This window comes from Lynx rufus, unplaced genomic scaffold, assembly GCF_022079265.1.
Source record: "Lynx rufus isolate CCGP_SWC_20201006 ecotype Redwood Valley unplaced genomic scaffold, mLynRuf1.p SCAF_38, whole genome shotgun sequence".
Classification (NCBI taxonomy): domain Eukaryota; kingdom Metazoa; phylum Chordata; class Mammalia; order Carnivora; family Felidae; genus Lynx; species Lynx rufus.
This window is the reverse complement of record NW_025814854.1, coordinates 3180453-3201878: the sequence shown is the minus strand read 5'-3', so window position 1 is coordinate 3201878 and position 21426 is coordinate 3180453. Positions and strand designations below refer to the sequence as shown.

Below are 21426 nucleotides of genomic sequence, written 5' to 3'. Positions count from 1 at the left end.
GCTGCATTTGTTGACCTCTGGCACCATAGGAGGGTCCCCCTCTCCCTGCCTGGGGCTGGGCTGCAGTTCCCCGAGGGGGAGAGCTGGTGCCCCACCTCTCGAGCACACCTGAGCCCAGGTATGAGGGCCAGGAGATGTGGGGATGCCTGTTGGGCCATCCAGAATTATCAGGCAATCCCCCAGGCAGAAAGGGTCACGGTGTTTGTGGGATTACCCCTCTGGAGGATTAGGTGCGAGGGGCTGCTCCGGTGGAAGCCAACTCCCTACCCCCAGCTTCCCAGGACCCCTGCCACAGGCAGAAGCCCCTGAGCTCCCATCATCACCCACCCCTGGGAAAATCAGACCAAGTCCAAGATCTAAGGCAAGGGGGGCAAGCGTGGGTGAGTCAGCTGGCGTCCTCCCAGTCCTCAGTAATCGTCACTAAGAAAGGCTTTGCTGATGACAGTGTTTGCTGGGAGTCTGTGTGTGCCTGGGGACCGGCCACGACTCCTGGACGGGCAGTGGGACACCATGAGCCTCAGCGGGGAGCAGGTGCAGCAGTTCCTTGACCAGAACCCCAGTTTCGCGGACCAGTACTTTGGGAAGAAGCTGAGCCCCGAGAATGTGGCTGGCGCCCACGAGGACGGACAGCCGGTGGACTGTGCCAGCTTCCGCGAGCTGTGCCAGGTGGAGGAGAGCACGGCCCTCTTCGAGCTGGTGCAGGACATGCAGGAGAGTGTGAACATGGAGCGGGTGGTCTTCAAGATCCTGCGACGCCTCTGCACCATCCTGCATGCCGACCGCTGCAGCCTCTTCATGTACCGCCAGCGCAACGGCGTGGCTGAGCTCGCCACGCGCCTCTTCAGCGTGCAGCCCGGCAGCGTCCTAGAGGACTGCCTGGTGCCCCCCGACTCTGAGATCGTCTTCCCACTGGACATTGGGGTGGTGGGCCACGTGGCTCAGACCAAGAAGATGGTGAACATCAAGGACGTGACGGAGGTGGGTTCCGGGCCACGACTGGTGCGGTCGGCGAGAGGTCCCTACCCGTCCCACGGCCAGCCTGCGGGCCATGTGGGGACCTCTTCTTTTAGGAAGGCAGCCTGGGGCAGTGGGGTGAGTGGGGTGAGTGGGGTGGCTTGGTCCAGAGCTCACAGAAAGGAAGGAAGCCAGCCTTGAGGTGGCTGGGAGGGTGGCCCGGACAGGCCCTGCTGCCTCCCTGACGCATAGGCCCCTGCTGCACAGGAGCTTGGGGGGGGGGGGGGGAGGGGGGGGGAAGGGGTCAGAGCAGGGGGCTGTGCAAAGGCCCAGAAAGGAAGGGCCAGTTGACCCTGGAGCCTGGAACTCACAACCCCATAGGAGACCATGCTGCTTGCTCGCACAGGCAAGTTTGGGGGTTCGGGAGAAGCAGCAGGGAGACCAGGGCTGGTCCAGGCGGCGCAGGAAGGGTAGGCAGGAATTCGTGTTGCTGAGAAACAGGACAGGCTCTTGTTGGGTGGGAAGGAGGGCGAGTGTGGGGCTAGCACAGCAGGAGGACAGGGGCCCTGGGGTGGAGGCCAGGGCGGGTGGCACTTGAGGGAAGGAGGTGCCTGTTGGACATGTGTGAGGGGCAAGGGCCTCCAATGTGGGCATGGGGTTGAGGAGCTCCTAGAAGGAGCAGGAAGAGGCCGCTGGGGCAGAATGGGAGCCACTGCCTTCTCCCCTCTTCTCCTTTCTCGCCTCTGAGAGGGGCAAGCAGGAGCCCTGAGCTGGACCAGCCTCTTCCACTTTCAGTGAAGGAATCTAGAGCGGGTTGCCCACCAGGGTGGGCTTCTCTCAAAACAGCTTCTGTCCCCTAGTTCCTGGAGGCGAACAGACACGTGCACGTCCCCCCAGGTCCCTTGGGAAGGAAGTGGTGGCAATCCTCTTAAACTTATCTGCTCTAAACAACCCCAGGTCCAGCGACCTGAATATAGTAATCTCTGGGATTAGCTTCATCTCCACTCCCGTTTAAGAAATGGGTCACCCATGCATCAGAATATCAGGAGCCTGAATTAACAGGAAAATAAGGAATTCGGCAGTGGGGAAAGGTGCGGGGGGCTTGCACTGAGTGGCTTCCCCTGCTCCTTCTCTCTCTACATCTTGACCCCTCCCTTCTTGAGTCTGAGGCAGACCCCTCAGCCCCCAGGGGCCTGTCCTCCGACTGGCCTCCCAAGCCTGTGCTGGGTGAGGGTCTGGGTCAGGTGGCGTGGCCATCCTGGGTCCTGTGCCTCCTCTATCCCTGGGCCCTCGGCTTCCTCAGACCCTTCCGCCTCCATGAGGACAGCCTGCCCTAATCTGTCCCCCGGTGGGCCAGGGGCATAGCACTGGCCTCAGTCTTCAGGGCTGTGCTGGCTCTTGTTTATCTCAGACGCGGTAGCACTGAGAACAGAGCCCACATCAGCCAAAAAGCACACTTCCATTAAGTGTGTCACAAAGCTCTAAGCGTTGCCGATGTCAGGCTCCCAGACCCAGGTTGTCGGCAAAGGGGATACTGAGACAGAGCCTTGCTCCGTCCGAGGCTCCAGCACCCTACTCACGGGATGAGAAAAGCATGGAAGCTGTTTTCGGAGGGTAGTGTGTGCCAGCGGGGCAGGGAACCCTTGCAGGCAGCCGGGACAGCCAGCGTGTGGTGGCAGGAGGACACCGCAGGGCTGCAACATCACCCCACCACTACTTTGCAGCTCCTGAGACCCCCAAGCGTTCATGGCAAGCAGCCAGGCAGAAGGGACATGGTTCTGGGACAGTCTCTGACTCCCCTCCAAAGAGCTGTGGGCCCAGAAACAGTCCATCACAAGGGTCCCGCGTATTGCCAAGGCATCCAGACCCCAGTTGGGGCAGCCAGCCGTTGGGGGGTCGAAGGAGGCTAGACTGGCATTAGGGGCACGGCTTTGTGGGGAAGGTCTAGGAGCCAGGCCAACTCTGAAGAGGGAGGAGGGCGACAGCACCAGGCCGGCAGTGCAGAACATGGATAGATGCTGCAGGAGAGCAATGAAGAGGGTCTGGGCAGTAGGGACAGGGTTAGGGGCACTTTCGAGCAGTCACGGGACCCCTAGACCCACTGAGGCCGAGGGGGAGGGAGGTGCCAAGGAGACACCAAGTTCCCCTCCATGGGGTGGTGGGTGGCTTCCAACCCCTGGACTGGGAGCACGAGAGGGCAGACGTTTCGGGAATGAGGTTTAGGATGCCGTGGGGCTGGGGCTGCTCCTACTCTCACACTCTGCTACAGGAAGCTCTGGTTCCAGGGCTTCTGGGAGCCTGAGCATAGCCCCCTGCCCACAGTGTGGTAGGGGCTCTGAGTGAGGTGGGGTCTGCTTCAGCAGAGAAGCCGGGGTGGGAGCGTTGAATGGACACAGTGGAGAAGAAGACGCAGGCAGGGAGCCTGATTGGGCACAGGGTACGAGGGTGTGGCACGCAGGTGACTCCAGCCCTGGGGTGACTCTGCTCAGACCGCACAGCTCTGGGCCAGAACCTTCCTGAGGCTCCCTTCACCTTGTACCTAGGGTGTTGTGGGAGCTGACGAGCTACCTGCAGGGACAAGGAGAGGCTACAGCCACGGGCGTCAGAGTTAGGGTCCCAGTGTGGCAGGAACAAGAGGGGGTGTTGGTACGGAGGGGGGCACCTGGGAGTGGGGGTGCTGCTATGGCGGGGGGCACCTGGGAGCAGGGGTGCTGGTGGGACCCCAGGTGGGAAGAGAGGAACACAGCTGAAGGGCAGGAAGGAAAGTCTGGGGCAGAGTCGAGGGCCTGCCAAGAGACCCAGCCGTGTGGCCAGGAAGGTAACTGGAGAGCTCACAAACACCGAGGATGGGAGCATGAAAAGGGCCCTGAGCTCGTGCCTGTGCTCGGCCTGGGGTGGGGTGGAACACCCCCTTTTGTGTCACGGAACACTGGTGCCACTCCCCACGCTGCTGCCACCTCCGGGGCTCAGTACTGATTTCCCTTTGTGGCTGCAGGTGACAGCTACCTCTCCAATCATCAGGCAGGAGAGGAACTGAGAAGATTGGTGCCAGACGCATGCACCTCTTCGTGAGAACATGGGATGTCCTCGTCCCCAGCAGGCTTCCTCTGACCTCCCATTGGCCTGAACTGTGGCCCTGCTGCCCATGCAAGGGAGTCTGGGCAGCGGACGCAGCGTCCTTGGGCCACATGAGGGCGGAGCCACAGAGAAGGCGCGGGAAGTCACATGGGGTCAGTGACTCCTCTGTCTGCCACAGGACCAACAGTCCTTGAGTAAACCCCAAAGAGCTCTTTTAACAAGTAATAATAACCAAATGTAGGGAGCGTTTACGGAGATTGCCTCGCTCAACCCAAGCTGACGGGTGAAGAGAGCAGCCCAGGGCTGTCCCACCCTTGCTGGAGGTGACACGGTGGCAAGCCCAGGCCCTGACCCAAGCAGCCCAACCCTGAGCCATCCACTGCAGCTCTGTGTCTGGTCACTTGGGCCTCATGTAAATAAATATGAGCACCAGGAAGTATGAGGGTAGAGCTGGAGTCACATCCACTCTGAAGGACAGCCCCAGTCACCTGGGGGACCTCATCCTGGTGACACTCCATCCCTTGTTCCCTGTGGGAAGTCCGTCAATCAGCTCCCAATCAAGGAGCGACCCGGAGGAGCAACCCTAAAGCTAGCGGGACTTGCCCTGGGGGCCAGACGCGGACACATGCCTTATCATAGGGGCAACGGACCCCACGGAGCACCTGCTGGCTGGAGCATGACCCCAGGAGACTCCCAGGGGACCCTCCACCCCGACTCACACTCACCCTTTATTCAGCCACACACTTTTTGGGAAGGAGCATGTGGGGGCTGGCCCAGAGGGAGGTGAAGGTAGGAGAGGGAGGCCTGATCTAGGAGGGGCTTTGGGACAGGTATCCAACAGACCTGCTTAACCGGATGACAGCAGGTGCGGAGGGACCCAGGCCTGCCACATCCAGGCTTGTGAGGGCTCAGCAGAGTCTATGATGGAGAGCTGGGGTAGTTGGCTCCAAATCGAGGGATAGGGACTGCGCCAGGCTAGAGCCACAAGGACAGGCCACGGGCTACGTCTTCCTGTGCTGCCTGGGCTCCCGACGCCAGCACCTGGGTCTTAGCACTGGCCTGGGCAGTGGACTCTGTGCAGCTTAGGCCCGGCCTCCCCGGGGTCAGGGTGGGCCAGGTCCACAGACTGACTGCCTCTCTTTTCTCCCCTCTTGCTGCCCAGTGTCCCCACTTCAGCTCCTTTGCTGATGAGTTGACCGATTATGTGACAAAGAACATCCTGGCCACACCCATCATGAATGGCAAAGACGTCGTGGCCGTCATCATGGCCGTGAACAAGCTTGACGGCCCGTGCTTCACAAGCGAAGATGAAGACGTGAGTGTTGGGGGCCCTTGCGGGCATGGGTGCCTCCGTGTGTAGGCCACCCCGTCCCCAGGTCTGTCCTGTGCTGGCGGGGCGCGCGTGTGTTCTCTTGGTGTCTGGGTGTAGACCTCCCCTCCTCTTAGCTCTGAGAGCTCGCGCATGTGTGTCTCCTACACGCCTTGGGCCTGCGTGCGCTGAGATCAGTGCCGCGTACGGGCCCTGCTCTGGGCAGCCGGGCGTCTCTGCACCCTTGCACACCTGAACGCCTTCTGAAAACTGGGGTTTTGAACTCGTGCTGTTATAATCCCCGTCTCAGGTTTTCCTGAAGTACCTGAATTTTGGCACGTTGAACCTGAAGATCTACCACCTGAGCTACCTGCACAACTGTGAGACACGCCGAGGCCAGGTACCCGCGCGTGCGCCCGGCCAGGGCCATCCCGCCCCAGCCTCCCAGCCCTCCAAGATGTCCAAGTGTGTCCAGGTCCCCGTGTCAGTCTCTCTGGACAGAGACAGTGCGTGTCCAAGCTGGGCCAGTTCCAGAGAGCTCCAGGGAGTTTCCCATGGCTTTTGTGGTTGCGGTGTGATGCTGTGAGTGGGCCGGCTACAGCGAGGCAGTGTTGGGAAGCCGTCATGCGACTGGGACCCCAGAGAGGTTGGGTCTCTCGTCCCGTCTGCCCACCCTGACTCTCCCCCAGCCCGGGTGGGTATGGGTGCCTGTGAATGCTGCAGGCACTCCTTAGAAGCTCCCTCAAACCCTCTGTGGCAGGAGCTGGGGCGGGAGAAGAATGGACAACAGCCACTCATTGCCTGAGTCTCCTGGTGGGTTCAGCCCTTGCTACACAGGATAGCAATTGCTTCCAGGGCTGGAATCTGCTTCCCCCCAGCGAGGAGGGTGTGGGGCCTGATGCAAGCAAGGTGGGGCCTTGTGTTTCGGGAAGAGGTGCAGAGCTCACGGGCGCATGAGGTAGGTTCCCTCTGTGTCCTCCTGCCTTGGGCCCGGGGCCAATGGAGCCCTGGGAGACAGTGAGTAGGCCTGGCAAGAGGACAGAAAGGCAGCTCCTGTCACTCCGGGCCTTGGGCTGGGAAAGCTGTACGAGACGTGGCCTTCAGGCTGAGCCTCAGAAGATGCTGAGGATGAACTGGTCACTCTAGGCCATCCCCACTGTCTGTTCCGTCTGCAAACGCTGGGTGCATCCTGGGCACCTGCTGTAAACTTGCTTAAAATGATGAGAGGTTCCTGTGCTTCTCTCAGAAAGGTTGTCTGGGAGCCCCCTCCCGACCCACGAGCTACAGAAGGAGCAGCCTAGGCAGGTGGTCTGGGATCCCCTGAGGATCTTTTGGCCAGAGGCCAGCCCTATTGATAGAGAAGAAAAAAGCCTCTGAGAGAGACCTCCCACAGGCTATGGCCACATGGGGCTAGGGCCAAAGCCCAGGGGGACAAGGCTGGCCATCCTGGTGCTCCAGCATGTCTGTGCAGAGGGGGTGATGGGAGGATCCTCTGGTGAGGACAAGAGGGTGCCCTGGGCAGAAAGAAAAACATGGCCTGAGGCCTTAAAGGACATGATTGCTCAGTTGGGGGCTGGTCAGGCAGGGCACAGAGCCGGCGGGGGAACAGCTTAAAGGGCTGTGAGGTCGGCATGACACTGGCATCTAGAAAGGCCACCAGGTTGATGGTGCCCTTTGGAGGGAAATCGCTGTGAGCCCCACACTGTGGGAACAGGGGTTTGCACTGGAGATATGTCTCCCCTCGCCCATTTATTAATTTATGCAATAATTTATTTTCATCAGTTCGGAGTCCTGAGTATTTCGATTACAACCCTAGTCAACTTTATTGATTTTGTTGTTCAATCTGTTCTGACTATAGCCACTGGGAGCCTCTCAGTGAGCTCCTGTGCCATCTCACATAACCCATTGACCCCATTATTCTGGGGTGTTTTTGTTTGTTGGGTTGGTGGATGGGTAGGTTTCTTGGTTTGGCGGGGGGAGGGTTTGCACATCACTTTCTTTCTCTTTTAATTTTTTTTTTTACATTTATTTATTTTTGAGAGACAGAGAGAGACAGAGCACAAGTGGGGGAGGAGCAGAGAGAATGTCACTTACTTTCTGATGCTCCAGGGTCATTTGTATATTTCCTGTCCAGTCCTGAAATCAGCAATTCCTCAAGGAGCCCTGGTTCCTTGTATCGGGGAATGTCTTAGAAACAAAGATCTGGGCACTGGGTGTGCTCCTTGCTACTGGGGTGTCAGCTTCAAGGTCTGGTCAGCTGACAGAGTAAGGAAGTCTATGTGTGCATACTAGCGTGTGCATAGACACATCTACAAATATTTCTACATGTAGCCATGAACCCATATTAAGTTAAACTTGAGTTCTTGCTGGTGTCCACAATGTAACCTGACACCACAAGGATGTTCTGGCCTCCTCCTCTTTCTGGTAAGCAAGTTTCCACTCTGACAGTGAGATACCTGGCTTCTGTCATCCACCACTCATTTACTTAATTGTTCAATTCTAGTGCATGTGCGCAGCAAGAACAGAATTGTTAACCCATGGGATACAACTTTACTAAGCAGAGGACAGTGTTTAGTCTTACAAGTCTCTGCTCATTTCCAAAAATACTTCCATCAGCACCTTTTCTCTGCCTCCTTCAGTGAGGTAATTTCAAGTGTTACAGTTTGATTTTCTTGTCAGAGTCTGCATTCTTTCATCCCCCCCCCCCCATCTGCTAAATGACTGTGCTATTGGCACACATTAAGGTTCATTCTTTGTGCTGTAAATTTCTACCGGTCTTAACAAATGCATCATGATAGTTATAAACTCTCACAGTATCATAAAGAATAATTTCACTGCCCTGAAAATCCCCTGTGTTCCACCGTTCACCTCTCTCTCCCCATCTCCACTGAACCACTGGCAACCACTGATCTTTTTACTGTCTCCACAGTTTTACCTCTTCCAGAATGTCATATAGTTAGAACCATGCGGTGTGTAGCTTTCCAGATTGGCTTCTTTCCCTTAGTAAAAGGCATTTAAGATTCCTCCACGTCTTGGGCCGTCTGGGGGGCTTAGTTGGTTAAGCGTCTGACTTAGGCTCAGGTCATGATCTCACGGTTTGTGAGTTTGAGCCCTATGTGGGGCTCTATGCTCCCAGCCCAGAGCCTGGAGCCTGCTTCAGATTCTGGGTCTCCCTTTCTCTCTGCCCGTCCCCCCCCCTCAAAAAAATGAATAAGCATTAAAAAAAATTTAAGGGCACCTGGGTGGGTCAGTCAGTTGAGCATCCAACTTTGGCTCAGGTCATGATCTTGCAGTTCAGTTCACGAGTTCAAGCCTCACATCGGACTCACTGCTGTCAGCGCAGAGCCCGATTTGGATCTTCTGTCCCCTTCTCTCTGCTCCTGCCCTGCTTGTTCTCTCACTCTCTCTCTCTCTCTTTCTCTCTCTCTCAAAAATAAATAAACATTAATTTTTTTTTTACTCTAAGATCCTTCCAAGTCTTTTTATGGCTTGATAGCTCATTTCTTTTTAGTGCTAAATAACATTCCATTGTCTGGATGGACCACATTCACCTATGGAAAGACATCTTGATTGTTCCCAGTTTGGAGCAATTGTGAACAAAATTGTTAAAAACATTTGTGTGCAGGTTTTTGTGTGGATGTAAGTTTTCAATTCAGCTGAGTATATACGAGGAGTGGAACTGCTGAATAACATGGTATAATTACATTTAACTCTTTAAAATTTTTTTTTCAAAAAAAATTTTTTTTTTTGAGAGAGAGACAGAGAGAGAGTGTGTGTGAGCTGGGGAGAGACAGAGAGAGAGACACAGAATCTGAAGCAGGCTCCAGGCTCCAAGCTGTCAGCACAGAGCCCGACGCGGGGCTGGAACTCACGAACTGTGAGATCATGACCTGAGCTGAAGTCAGCTGTTCAACCAGCTGAGCCTCCCAGGTGCCCCTAATTGTACTTAACTTTGTGAGAAACTGCCAAAAAGCAACTGTGCTATTTTGCATTCCTATCAACAATGAATGAGAATTCCTATCATCAGTTTTCAGTATTGTCAGTTACTTGGATTTTAGTCATCCTAATAGGTGTATCTCATTTTTGTTTTGATTTACAATCCCTAATGATGAATGCTATTGAGCATCTTTTCTTTCCTTTTCTTTCTGGATTTTTCTTTTTTCTTCTTTTTAACTTTATTTTTTATTTTTTTAAATTTACATCCAAATTAGTTAGCATATAGTGTAACAATGATTCCAGGAGTAGATTCCTCAGTGTCCCTTACCCGTTTATCCCATCCCCCCTCCCACAACCCCTCCAGCAACCCTGTTTGTTCTCCATATTTATGAGTCTCTTCTGTTTTGTCCCCCTCCCTGTTTTTATATTATTTTTGTTCCCCTTCCCTTATGTTCATCTGTTTTGTCTCTTAAAGTCCTCATGTGAGTGAAGTCATATGATTTTTGTCTTTCTCTGACTAATTTCACTAGCATAATACCCTCCAGTTCCATCCACGTAGTTGCAAACGGCAAGATTTCATTCTTTTTGATTGCCAAGTAATACTCCAGTGTGTGTGTGTGTGTGTGTGTGTGTGTGTGTGTGTGTATACCATATTTTCTTTATCCATTCATCCATCGATGGACATGTGGGTTCTTTCCATAATTTGGCTATTATTGATAGTGCTGCTATAAACGTGGGGGTGCATGTGTCCATTCGAAAATGGCACACCTGTATCCCCTGGATAAATGCCTAGTAGTGCAATTGCTGGGTCATAGGGTAGTTCTATTTTTAGTTTCTTGAGGAACCTCCATACTGTTTTCCAGAGTGGCTGCACCAGCTTGCATTTCCACCAACAATGCAAAAGAGATCCTCTTTCTCTGCATCCTCACCAACATCTGTTGTTGCCTGAGTTGTTAATGTTAGCCATTCTGACAGGTGTAAGGTGGTATCTCATTGTGGTTTTGATTTGTATTTCCCTGATGATGAGTGATGATGAGCATTTTTTCATATGTCGGTTGGCCATCTGGATGTCTTCTTTGGAGAAGTGTCTATTCATGTCTTTTGCCCATTTCTTCACTGGATTATTTGTTTTTTGGGTGTTGAGTTTGATAAGTTCTTTGTAGATTTTGGATACTAACCCTCTATCTGATATGTCATTTGCAAATATCTTCTCCCATTCTGTCAGTTGCCTTTTAGTTTTGCTGATTGTTTCCTTCGCTGTGCAGAAGCTTTTTATTTTGATGAGGTCCCAGTAGTTCATTTTTACTTTTGTTTCCCTTGCCTCCAGAGACGTGTTGAGTAAGAAGTTGCTGTGGGCAAGATCAAAGAGGCTTTTGCCTGCTTTCTCCTCAAGGATTTTGATGGCTTCCTGTCTTACATTGAGGTGTTTCATCCATTTTGAGTTTCTTTTTGTGTCTGGTGTAAGAAAGTGGTCCAGGTTCATTCTTCTGCATGTCGCTATCCAGTTTTCCCAGCACCACTTGCTGAAGAGACTGTCTTTATTCCATTAGATATTCTTTCCTGCTTTGTCAAAGATTAGTTGGCCATACATTTGTAGGTCCATTTCTGGGTTCTCTATTCTATTCCATTGATTTGAATGTCTGTTCTTGTGCCAGAGCATCTTTTCATATACTATCTGACATCTTTATATCTTATTCTTTGGTGAAGTGTCTGTTCAGATATTTGCCCATTTTTAAATTAGTTTTCTGCTTTCATTTTTAAAGTTTTTATAAATTTTGGATGCAAGTCCTTTATCAGATTTCTGTTTTGCAAATATTTTCTCCAAGGGTATAGCTTGCCTCCTCATTCTCTTAACAGTGTGTTTGGAAAAACAGAAGTTTTAAATTTTAATAAAGTCCAACTTATCAATTTTTCCTTCATGAATTATAGTTAGATGTTGTATCTCAAAACTCATCACCATGTCAATTGATACATGAATGGATAAAGAAGACAAGGCATATATATATATATATATATATATATATATATATATATATAGTGGAATATTACTCAGCCATAAAAGAGAATGCAATCTTGGCATTTGTAACAATATGGATGGAGCTAGAATATATCATGCTAAGCTAAATAAGTCAGTCAGAGAAAGACAAATCATACCATATGGTTTCACTTGTATGTGGAATTTAAGAAACCAAACAAACAAGCAAAGGGGAAAAGAGAGAGAGAGAGAAAGGCAAACCAAGAAACAGACTTCTAACTACAGAGAACACACTGAAGGTTAGCATAGAGGAAGTGGGTGGAGGGATGGAGGAAGTAGGTGATGGGGACTACAGAGGGCACTCGTGGTGATGAGCACCGGGTGATGTCTGGTACTGTTGAATCACTATATTGCATACCTGATTTAACATAGCACTATATGTTAACTAACTGGAATTAAAATAAAAACTTAAAAAAAAACACCTCATCACCAAACTCAAGGTCATCCATATTTTCTTCTATATCATCTTTTAGGAGTTTTATAGTTTTGTGTTTTAATTTCTTTCAATGTTTATTCATTTTTTGAGAGAGAGAGAGAACATAGCATGAGTGGGAGGGGAAGAGACAGAGAGCACAGAATCAGAATCAGGCTCCAGGCAGGGCTTGAACCCACAAACTGAGATCATGACCTGAAACAAAGTCAGAAGCTTAACTGACTGAGCCACCCAGGCACCCCTATAATTTTGTGTTTTATAGTTAGGTCTATGAGTTAATCCTTGTGAAAAGTGTCAGGTCTGGGTCTAAACACACTTGTTTGCATATGGATGTCAAATTGTGCAAAGATGAACCTTTCTCCATTGAATTGCCTTTGTTCCTTCATCTAACTGCAGTTGTCTGAGTCTATTTCTGGGTTCTCTATTCTGTCTTATTCATCTATGTGTCTATTTTTTCACCAATACCATAGTGTCTTTATCATTATAGTTTTATAGCCTTGAAATCAGAAACATCAATTCTCCAACTTGTTTTTTCTGTAGTATTATGCTGGCTATTCCATGGGTGGGGGGAGGGGCCTTTCCAATTAAACTTTAAAATCAGGGGCTCCTGGGCGGCTCAGTCAGTTAAGTGTCTGACTTCGGCTCAGGTCATGATCTCACAGTCCATGAGTTCGAGCCCCGCGTTGGGCTCTGTGCTGACAGCTCAGAGTCCACTGCTTGCTTCGGATTCTATGTCTCCCTCTCTCTCTGACCCTCCCCCGTTCATGCTGTATCTCTCTCTGTCTCAAAAATAAATAAACTTTAAAAAAATTTTTTTAACTTTAAAATCAGTTTGTCTATATCCACAAAGTACCTTGCTGGTATTTTAATTGGGACCTCGTTTAATCTGTACATCAAGTTGGGAAGAATTGGCAACAATAATGGGTCTTCCAGTTGATGAACAGACAATCTTTCTCCATTTCTTTAGATTTTCTTTGGTTTCTTCAGAATTTTGTAGTTCTTGCATATAGATTCCACATATATTTTGTTAATTTGCACCTAAGTATTCCATTTTTATGCTAATATAAGTGATATTGTGTTCTTAATTTCAAATTCCAATTATTTATTGTTGATATGAAGAAAAGTAACTGACTTTTGCATATTAACCTTATATCCTGTGACCTTAAAACAATCTCTTATTAGTTCCAGGAAGGTTTTTTAAATTGACTCCTTGGTATTTTCACATAAACAATCATATCATCTGCAAACAAAGACAGTTTTATTCCTTCCTTCCCAATCTATATGCATTGCATTTCTTTTTCTTGTCTTATTGCACTTCCTAGGACTTCCAGTACAATGTTGAATATGAGTGGTGAGAGGGGACATCCTTGCTTTACTCCCAATATTAGCAGAAAACATCCACTGTCTCACCATTAAGTTTGATGCTCACTAAAGGTTTTTGTAGAATTTTCATCTAGCTAAGGAAGCTCCCCCTCTGTTTCTATTTTGCATAGAGTTTTTATTCTGAATGAGTGTTGGATTTATGTCAAATACTTTTTCTCCATCAATTGATATGATTGTGTTTTTTTCTTCTTCAGCCTGTTAATGTGGTAGATTATATTAATTGATTTTCAAATGTTGAAACAGCCTTGTATCCCTGGGAAAAATACCACTTAGTTGTGGAGCATAATTATTTTTATACATTACTGGATTGATTTTGCTAATATTTTATTATGAATTTTTGCATCTAGGGGAACTGGGTGGCTCAGTCCATTAAGCAACTGAGTCTTGATTTTGTGTCAGGTCATGATCTCATGGTTTGACATAATTTCTTCCCTGTGTTTGGTAGAATTCATCAATGAATTCATCAAGGACTGGTGCTTTCTTTTTGGAAGATTATGAATTATTGTTCTAATGTCTTTAATATGTACAGTTCTGGGGATGCCTGGGTGGCTCAGTCAGTTAAGCATCCAACTCTTGGTTTCAGCTCAGGTCATGATCTCACAGTTCGTGAGTTTGAGCCCCACATTGGGTTCTGTGCAGACAGCTCAGTGCTTGTTTGGTATTTTCTCTCTCCCTCCCTCTTTGCCCCTCCCCTATTTGTTCACTCTCTCTCTCACTTTCTCTCTCTTTCTCAAAATTAACAAATAAACTTTAAAAAATGTTAAATGCATACAGTTCTATTCAGAGTATTCTATTTCACCTTATGTGGGTGTTGGCAGTTTGTGTCTTTCAAGGCATTAAAAAAATCATTTTACCTACGTTGTCACATTTTGGGGCATAGTGTTGTTCTTAATGTTTACTATTTATGTATTTTTTTTTCCTGCTTGCTTTATGCTTAAATTGGTTTTCTTTTTATAGTTTATTTTCTAGTTCTTTTTCTAGATTATTGATTTTGGATCTTGCTTCTCTTCTAATATGTGCATTTAATATCATAAGCATCCCTCTAAGCACCACTTTCACTGCATCCCACAAATTTTAATAAGCTGTATTTTCGTTTTTATTTAGTTCAAACGCTTTATAAATTTCTCTAGAGACTTCTTCTTTGACCCATGTATTATTTAGAAGAGTTTTTTGTCTCATATATTTTGTAATTTTCCAGCTACTTTCTGTTTAATTTCGGATCCTTAGTTTAATTCCACTGTAGTATGATAATACATTACTCCTTGTGGTTTTTATTCTTTCACATTTGTTAAGAAGGGTTTTATGGCCCAGAATATGGCCGATGTTGGTGACTGCTCCATGTGACCTTGGAAGTACATATTTTCTGCCATTGTTGCGTGGAGTGTGTGTTGGTGTCCGCTGTCTCCGGTGCTCTTTTGACAGCTCTTACTGATGTTCTGTCTGCCAGATATATCGATTACTGAAAGAAGAGCACTGAAGTTGCCGACCTGTTGCTCTCTCAAGTCCCATCGGTTTTTGCTTCTTGCGATTTGCTGCTCTGTTGTTAGATGCATACGCATTAAGGATGTTATCTTCCTGGAGAAATGACCCCTGTACCATAATGTAATGTCCCTTTTTACACCTGATAATTTTCCTTCTCCTGAAGTCTGCTTTGTCTATAACTGACATGGCTACTCCAGCCTTCTTTTGATTAGTGTTAGCATAGTATATATTTCTCCCTCTCTTTACTTACTTTTCTAATTATCTTTCTTGTGCTAAAAGAAACACTATAAAACTTGGTATCTTAACCATTTTTAAGTCTACAGTTCAGTGGTATTAATTACATTTATATTGTGTAACCATTATCACCATCCATATCCAGAACTCTTTACACATTTCCAAATTGAAACTCTATGCTCACTAAATACTCACCCCCCCCCCAGGCCCCTTGTCCCCAGCACCTGGCACCCATCACTCTACTTTCTATCTCCATGATTCTGACTACTCTAAGTACATTATATAAGTGAGATCACACCGCGTTTGTCTTTTTGTGACTGGCTTGTTTCATTTAACATAGAGTCTTCAAGGTTCATCCATGTTGTAGGAAGTATCCAAATTTCTTTCTTTTTTAGGCTGAATAATATTCATTGTCTGGATAGACCACATTTTGCTATCCTTTTGTCCATCAATGGACACTTGGGTTGCTTCCACACTTTATTGTGAATAATACTGTTATAGGTATGGGTGCACAAACATCTCTTTGAGAACTTGCTTTCAATTCTTTTGATTACATACCCAGAAGTGGAATTGCTGGTTCATATGGTAATTCTATTTTTAATTTTGGGGGGAATTGCCATACTGTTTTCCACAGCGGCTACACCATTTTCCATTTTCCCACCAACAATGCACAAGGTTCAAATTTCTCCACATCCTCACCAATACTTGTTGTTTTCTGTGTGTTTTTCATAGTAGCCATACTAATGGGCATGAAGAGGTACTTCATTGTAGTTCTGGTTTGCACTCCCCTAATGATTAGTAGTTATTGATCACCGTTTCACATGTATATTGGCCATTTGTGTATCTTCTTTGGAATGTCTGTTCAAGTCTTTTGCCCACTTTTGAATATGTTTTTTTTCTTTTGTTGTTGAGTTTTAGGGGTTCTCTACATATTCTACATATTTACTCCTTATGAGATACGTGATTTACAAATATTTTATCCCAATTTAAAGGTTGCCTTTTTAACCTGTTGATAGTGTCCTTTGATGCACAAAAGTTTTTAATTATCAGAAAGTCCAATTTGCCTGTTTTTTTTCTTTTGTTGACTATGCCCTTTGCTGCCCTATCCAAGAAATCATTGCCAAATCCAATGTCATGAAGCTTTTTCCCTATGTTTTCTTTTAAGAGTTGTGTAGTTTTAGGTCTTATGCTTAGGGCCTTGATCCATTCTTAGTTAATTTTTGCAAATGATGTGAGGTAAAGACCCAGCTTAATTCTTGGACTCTCTATTCTATTCCATTGATCTATATGCCTGTCTTTATGCCAGCATTAAGGAAGCTTTGTAGTAAGTTTTAAGTGCAAGAAGTATGAGTCCTCTTTGTTCTTCTTTTTCAAGATTGGCTATTCAGGATCCCTTGAGATTCCTTGAGATACAAACTTTAGGATTTTTTCTAATTTCCACAAAAGAATTTATTCAGATTTTGATAGAGATTACATTGAATCTGTAGGTCACTTTGGGAGGTATTGGTATTGTAACAATATTAACTCTTCCAATTCATGACTAAGGCAGTTCTTTCTCTTTATTTATGTCTTCTTTAATTTACTTCAGCTATGTTTTCTAGCTTTCATTGTTACAATAATGCTACATTTTATAATTATCCATGTATTTGCCTTTATTGAAATCTTTATTTATTCATGAAGCTCTGAGTACCTGTCTTGTGTCCTTTCATTTCACCTACAGGGCTCCCTTTAATATTTCTTTCAGGGCAGATCTAGTGGTAATAAATGTCCTCAACTTCTGTTTACCTGGAAATGTCTTAATTTCTCTCGCAATTTTTAAGGACAGTTTTGCCAGATATAGGATTCTTGGTTGACAGAGTTTTTTTTTTTTTTCTTTTAGCACTTTGAATATACCAACCCATTGTCTTCAGACCTCCAAAATTGCTGATAAGAAATCTGCAGACAACCTTACTGAGGATCCCTTGTGTGTGACAAGTCCCTTTTCTCTCACCATTCTCAAGACTCTCTTTGTCTTGGCTTTCAAAAATTTGATTATAATGTGTCTTGGTGTGGATATTTTTAATTCATTTTACTTAGAGTTTGTTGAGCTTCTTGGATATTAATATCCATGTGTTTCATCCAACTTAGATGGTTTCCAGCCATTATTTCTTCACTATTTCTGTGTGTCCTTCTGCCTTGGTAGGGTCTAGCCCACCTCCCTCACAGCTAGTGTCTTGAGTGGCTCTCATTCTGCCCTTGCTCTGTGGTCCCCTCTTCTCCCAGGAGTAGTTAATGCAGCTTTCTCTTGGTCAGGCCCCTTAACTTAATTGCTGTGAGGACATTTCCCCATTTCTTACCATCAGCTGCTCCCAAGCAGTGACCTCAGGCTAACATTCAAATCCAACCCCATCTTCCCAGGTATGTGCCTCAGAGAGGCAAGTCTGGGAGCATTCTCTTGGCCCTATCCCACCATGCACACTTCCCCCCACTGGGTATTCCTCAGAGGCAGGGGACACAGTTCCCTCCAGGAAAGTTGCATCACAGGAAAAGCCAGGTTTTCAGTTCGCTGCCTGTCATATCCTGAGCCCTTACCTCCCTCTCCAGCTACCCCTGCTAGAGTGCTCCCCTTTATAAACACAAATCAGGGCCTTGTCTGCCGCTGTCATGGACACATCACAGGGTCCTTCTCCCTCTGCATCTTGTCAGCCCACTCCCACTCAGCAGTCAGAGCCATATTTTGAAAACTTAGGTCATGTCACTGGATGACCTCAGGGGCTCCCCTGCACTGCCCTTTCCCTCCTTCTGGCTCTCCCCACCCTTGCTCCACCCCAGCCATTGTCCCTCAAAGGGGCCTTTACACCTGCAGGTCCCTCTGCCAGGAACACTGTTTCCACACACCCTGTGGCTCGTCTGCAGAGAGCTCTCCCCTGCCCTGAGCACCCCCACTTGAGCCCCGCATTCCCTACCCAACCCTGCCTCCTGTATCCCCTCTGTCTACTCATCTACTTGCAACAAGCCATAAGGCTGTTTATTCTGTTCATGTTCTAGCACCCCCTGTCCCCACTTAGAAGTGGATTCTGAGACTCAGGGATTTTGGTCTGTCCTGTTGTCCAGTTACGCTAGACCTAAACCAGCAGTAAGTATCATTCTGGCAAATGAATTGCCAACGCTTAGGAAATGCATTGTTTCCAGCTCCTCAGACCACACGCGTGTACAGACATGCTTTAAGTCAGAGCTCTACTGTGGGCTTCAACAATGGATTCATGTTTCATTTGGGTGCTTTGATTTTCCACTCAGACATCACCTAGTCCTAGTAAAAAGCTGTTTCTGACACCTCATACCATGAACAACGTTTTTAAGAACCCTAATTAATTTGTGCAGAGCACAGGGCTCTACCTCACAATCCCTTTTGGAGCAGAAACTCTAAAGTAAGTGAAGACTGGCACCAACACGGTTTGCAGTTAAGCCTGGCACCTGCTCCTTGCTTTCTTTCCCCCTTGTGCTGTAGGAGAGCAGCTACTTGGGAATTAAAGCAGTTCTCACGAAGAGGGTGTCCCCCCCCCACCTCCTCAAACCTTAGCAGCTCTCAGGGTCCTCAGACCTGCCCTCCATCCCCCAGTCAAGAACTACTCAACCCTGACTATGCTCCCTGCAGACTCCACCCAGGGCCCCCTGCCAGTCCCTTCCTGAAAACACCGAGGCCTCTTTAGTCAGAGGTGACAGAACCAACAGGGTGCACATTAGGTTTGGCCAGAGACGGTGGAACTCTCTCTGATCTACCACATCAAGCTGACTGGCCCGCTTTCGCTGAGTGATCCCCACTCCCCAGCAGTCCTTGTTGCCTCGTCGGTGAGGACTCTGGCCTCTCCACCTTCTAGGATGCCTGTGTGCCATGGCCTGCTGGCTGGCTGAGAAGACCACAGGATGCACGACCCCTGCCAGGACTAGACAATTTCAGAAAACCACACAGACAGTTGGGAGGAGATGTGCCCTATTCCAGATCATCTTCCACCATAAGTAGCCTCAGGAGCACAGGTGATAGCGAACTGCAGTGGGATAACGAGGAAGCAATAAGGTTGCACACTGGTACATTTGTTTTAATATACTTTTCTTATTTTTGAAGTTTACATCATTTCATTTTAATAATGGCCATGTCTAACCACTGGGCATCACAATCTCTGAAGACTGAGCAACCAGTTCTCAAAAGCTTACAACTCACTAAGAGCCCTGGGAGCCAAGGCTGACCAGAGCTCACTGGCTCACCTTTCTTGTCTGCCCCCCCCCCTCCACACATCCTGACCTCTCCCTCCTGGAGTATGAGTGCCAGGTTGGGCCTCACAAGACCAGCCTCTCCATTCCAGGAGGCTGTACAGGCCTCTGTGTTGTGCGTCCCCACATGCAATTGGGCGCCAGGGCCCAATTGGGCTCCTCACCATCACCCCCATATTTCTCATTTTGGAGCACGAATCTATGAGGGGCAACACTGCAGCCCCTGGCTGATCCTGGCTCCCGGTCCCTCAATCACCTGGTGCTGGGTTCACATAACATGTGGCGGCACTGGTGTGCTGATGACAGCAGCCACAGGCTTGAGGTCAACATGTGGTGGCCACTCCCTGGAAAGGAGCTGAGGTCCAGAAGACGAGAAGTGAGCTGCACCCCGAACGGTGGGACATGTCCTGAGCCACACAAGGCCCCAGTCTGATTCCACAAGTTTTCCTACGTTTTAAAGGCTGGATTTCACTTAAGGATCTGGGTTTCTAACTTCTCTTGAAAGTCTGAGGCCCATTTACGGACCCTATGTTTACTCCCTGAGGGTCCTGGCCTGCTGGTCTCCAGCAGGCAACATAGACGTTGTCGGCCAACGGGTGTCAGAACTCTCCTTGGTCTGAAGTCAGGGGAGGGGGAGGCTATGTGGGAACTGGATGAGCAGGAGCAGCCTCAGATGGTCCCAGGTTGGAATCAAGGCGGTGGCAGAGAGGGCACCCGGGAGGCCCAAGCCACTGGGGATTCAGGAACAGCACCCCAGAGTGACACAGAACAGGGACCGCATGCGACACCTCGCTGAAGTTCCAGAGCACTCCGGGGCCGGAGGTCACAAGAACCGTTGCCGAGACAGAGAGGGTGCTATGTCGACCAGGGACTAAAATGCTCTAAATTCTGACTGCACAGGTGTGTGCCAACATAAAAATCCACCCAGCTGTGTTCCACCGCACTCGCCTACTGAATGTGCCAGACTCAACTCAGAAAGTTAAAAAAGGAAACAGGGAGAGAGGGGAATGCAGAGGCCCTCAGTGAGCCAGGACGCCTGGCTTCAGAACACTTGGATGTGTTGCCTAACCTGCTAAGCCCCTATTTCCTCAAGGCCGTGGAGAACCTGCTTCAGAGCAGAGTCCAGCAAGTGGCAACGGGCCCCTGGTCTGACTGGAGCGGCCGAGGGGCGGGGCGTGACAGGAGGCGCTCTGCAAGGAGGGCAGGATGGGACGGGGTGCGGGGTCGCGGAGGGTGTCCCTCAGATGCTCTACTGTGAGGCACAAGTCCTTCTGCTCGCTGTCCTCCTCCGGGGGGACAGGCTTTGGGGACCAAAGTACTCAGGTGACTCAAAACTTGGATGTGCAGCTCAGGCATACACCCCTCCCTGTGCTCCAGCAGGACTGGGGACAGCTGACCCTGACGTCTCTGAGCACCCAGCCTTCCCCCAGCCTGACTCCCCCAATTCTTATATCTCTGGTGTGTGTTCTGGTCCTAGTCAGGGCTTTGTACCCAGGGGAAGCTTGGTGAGTATCTGTGGAATGCACACCCAGGTGACTAACACACTCATGTGCACACTCATAGACATGGGCTCCCGAAAGCCAAGCACTCTTCTCGGAGCCCGACTCCTGCTCCATCATTCCTCTTCCCAGCATCGTTATCCCCATTTTACAGGTGGGGAGGCTGAGGTCTGGAAGTTAGCCAACCTTCCTGAGGTCATAGAGCTGAGGGGAAGCAGATCAGCACCCTTATCCACCATGTGTGGGGGAAAAGGATGAAGGCTTCTGTGTCCAAGCCATTAGCCGTGGAGGACCAGGTTGCTAAGCCAGCGGCTCAGAGGTGAAGGAGACACAGTATGGTGGGTGTGGGTGACCACAGAGTCCTGCCCTCCCCTGCCATGCATGTGCAGTCGTCCAGGTAGCAGCTGGCTACAGGACCTGGAATTCAGACAGTCTGCCTTAGAGCTTCAAAGCTCACAGCCTTCTGTGCAATCAAGAAACACACAGGTTTCAAGGCACTCAGGCGTGAAGTACTGTGTAGCCATGAAGAAGCTATGCCTTCTGGCCTCATGGAGCTTGTGGTGGAGTAGGGAGACAATGAAACTGCACCTGCATGAGGTCAGAACAAAATGGAGTGTTGGGAGGGGTCAGGTTTGGTGGGTGCTCAGACATGCCTCCCAAAGATAACTTTAGGCTGAGACCCAAAGATGAGGAAGCCCTGGAATGAGTGCTGTAAAAGCAGAGGATAGAGCTTGTGCAAAGACCCTCTGGTCAGTCACAGTGAGTGCTGAGGGCACTTGGTAATGCCTTGGAGAGGGATGGGCAGAGAGGGGGTGGGGCCAGGCCACCAGGTAAG

At 48.8% G+C, this 21426-nt stretch overlaps 1 protein-coding gene across 1 annotated transcript in view; it reads left to right on the top strand.

Moving 5' to 3' along the window:
• Positions 1 to 495: 495 nt before the first annotated feature.
• Positions 496 to 21426, top strand: part of PDE6B (phosphodiesterase 6B) — a 34167-nt gene continuing 13236 nt past the window's right edge. The window contains exons 1-3 of the mRNA XM_047094239.1: positions 496 to 978; positions 5195 to 5347; positions 5652 to 5741. Of these exons, the coding sequence (XP_046950195.1) occupies positions 511 to 978; positions 5195 to 5347; positions 5652 to 5741 (711 nt within the window). The 5' untranslated portion in view covers positions 496 to 510. The remainder of the gene's footprint in view (positions 979 to 5194; positions 5348 to 5651; positions 5742 to 21426) is intronic.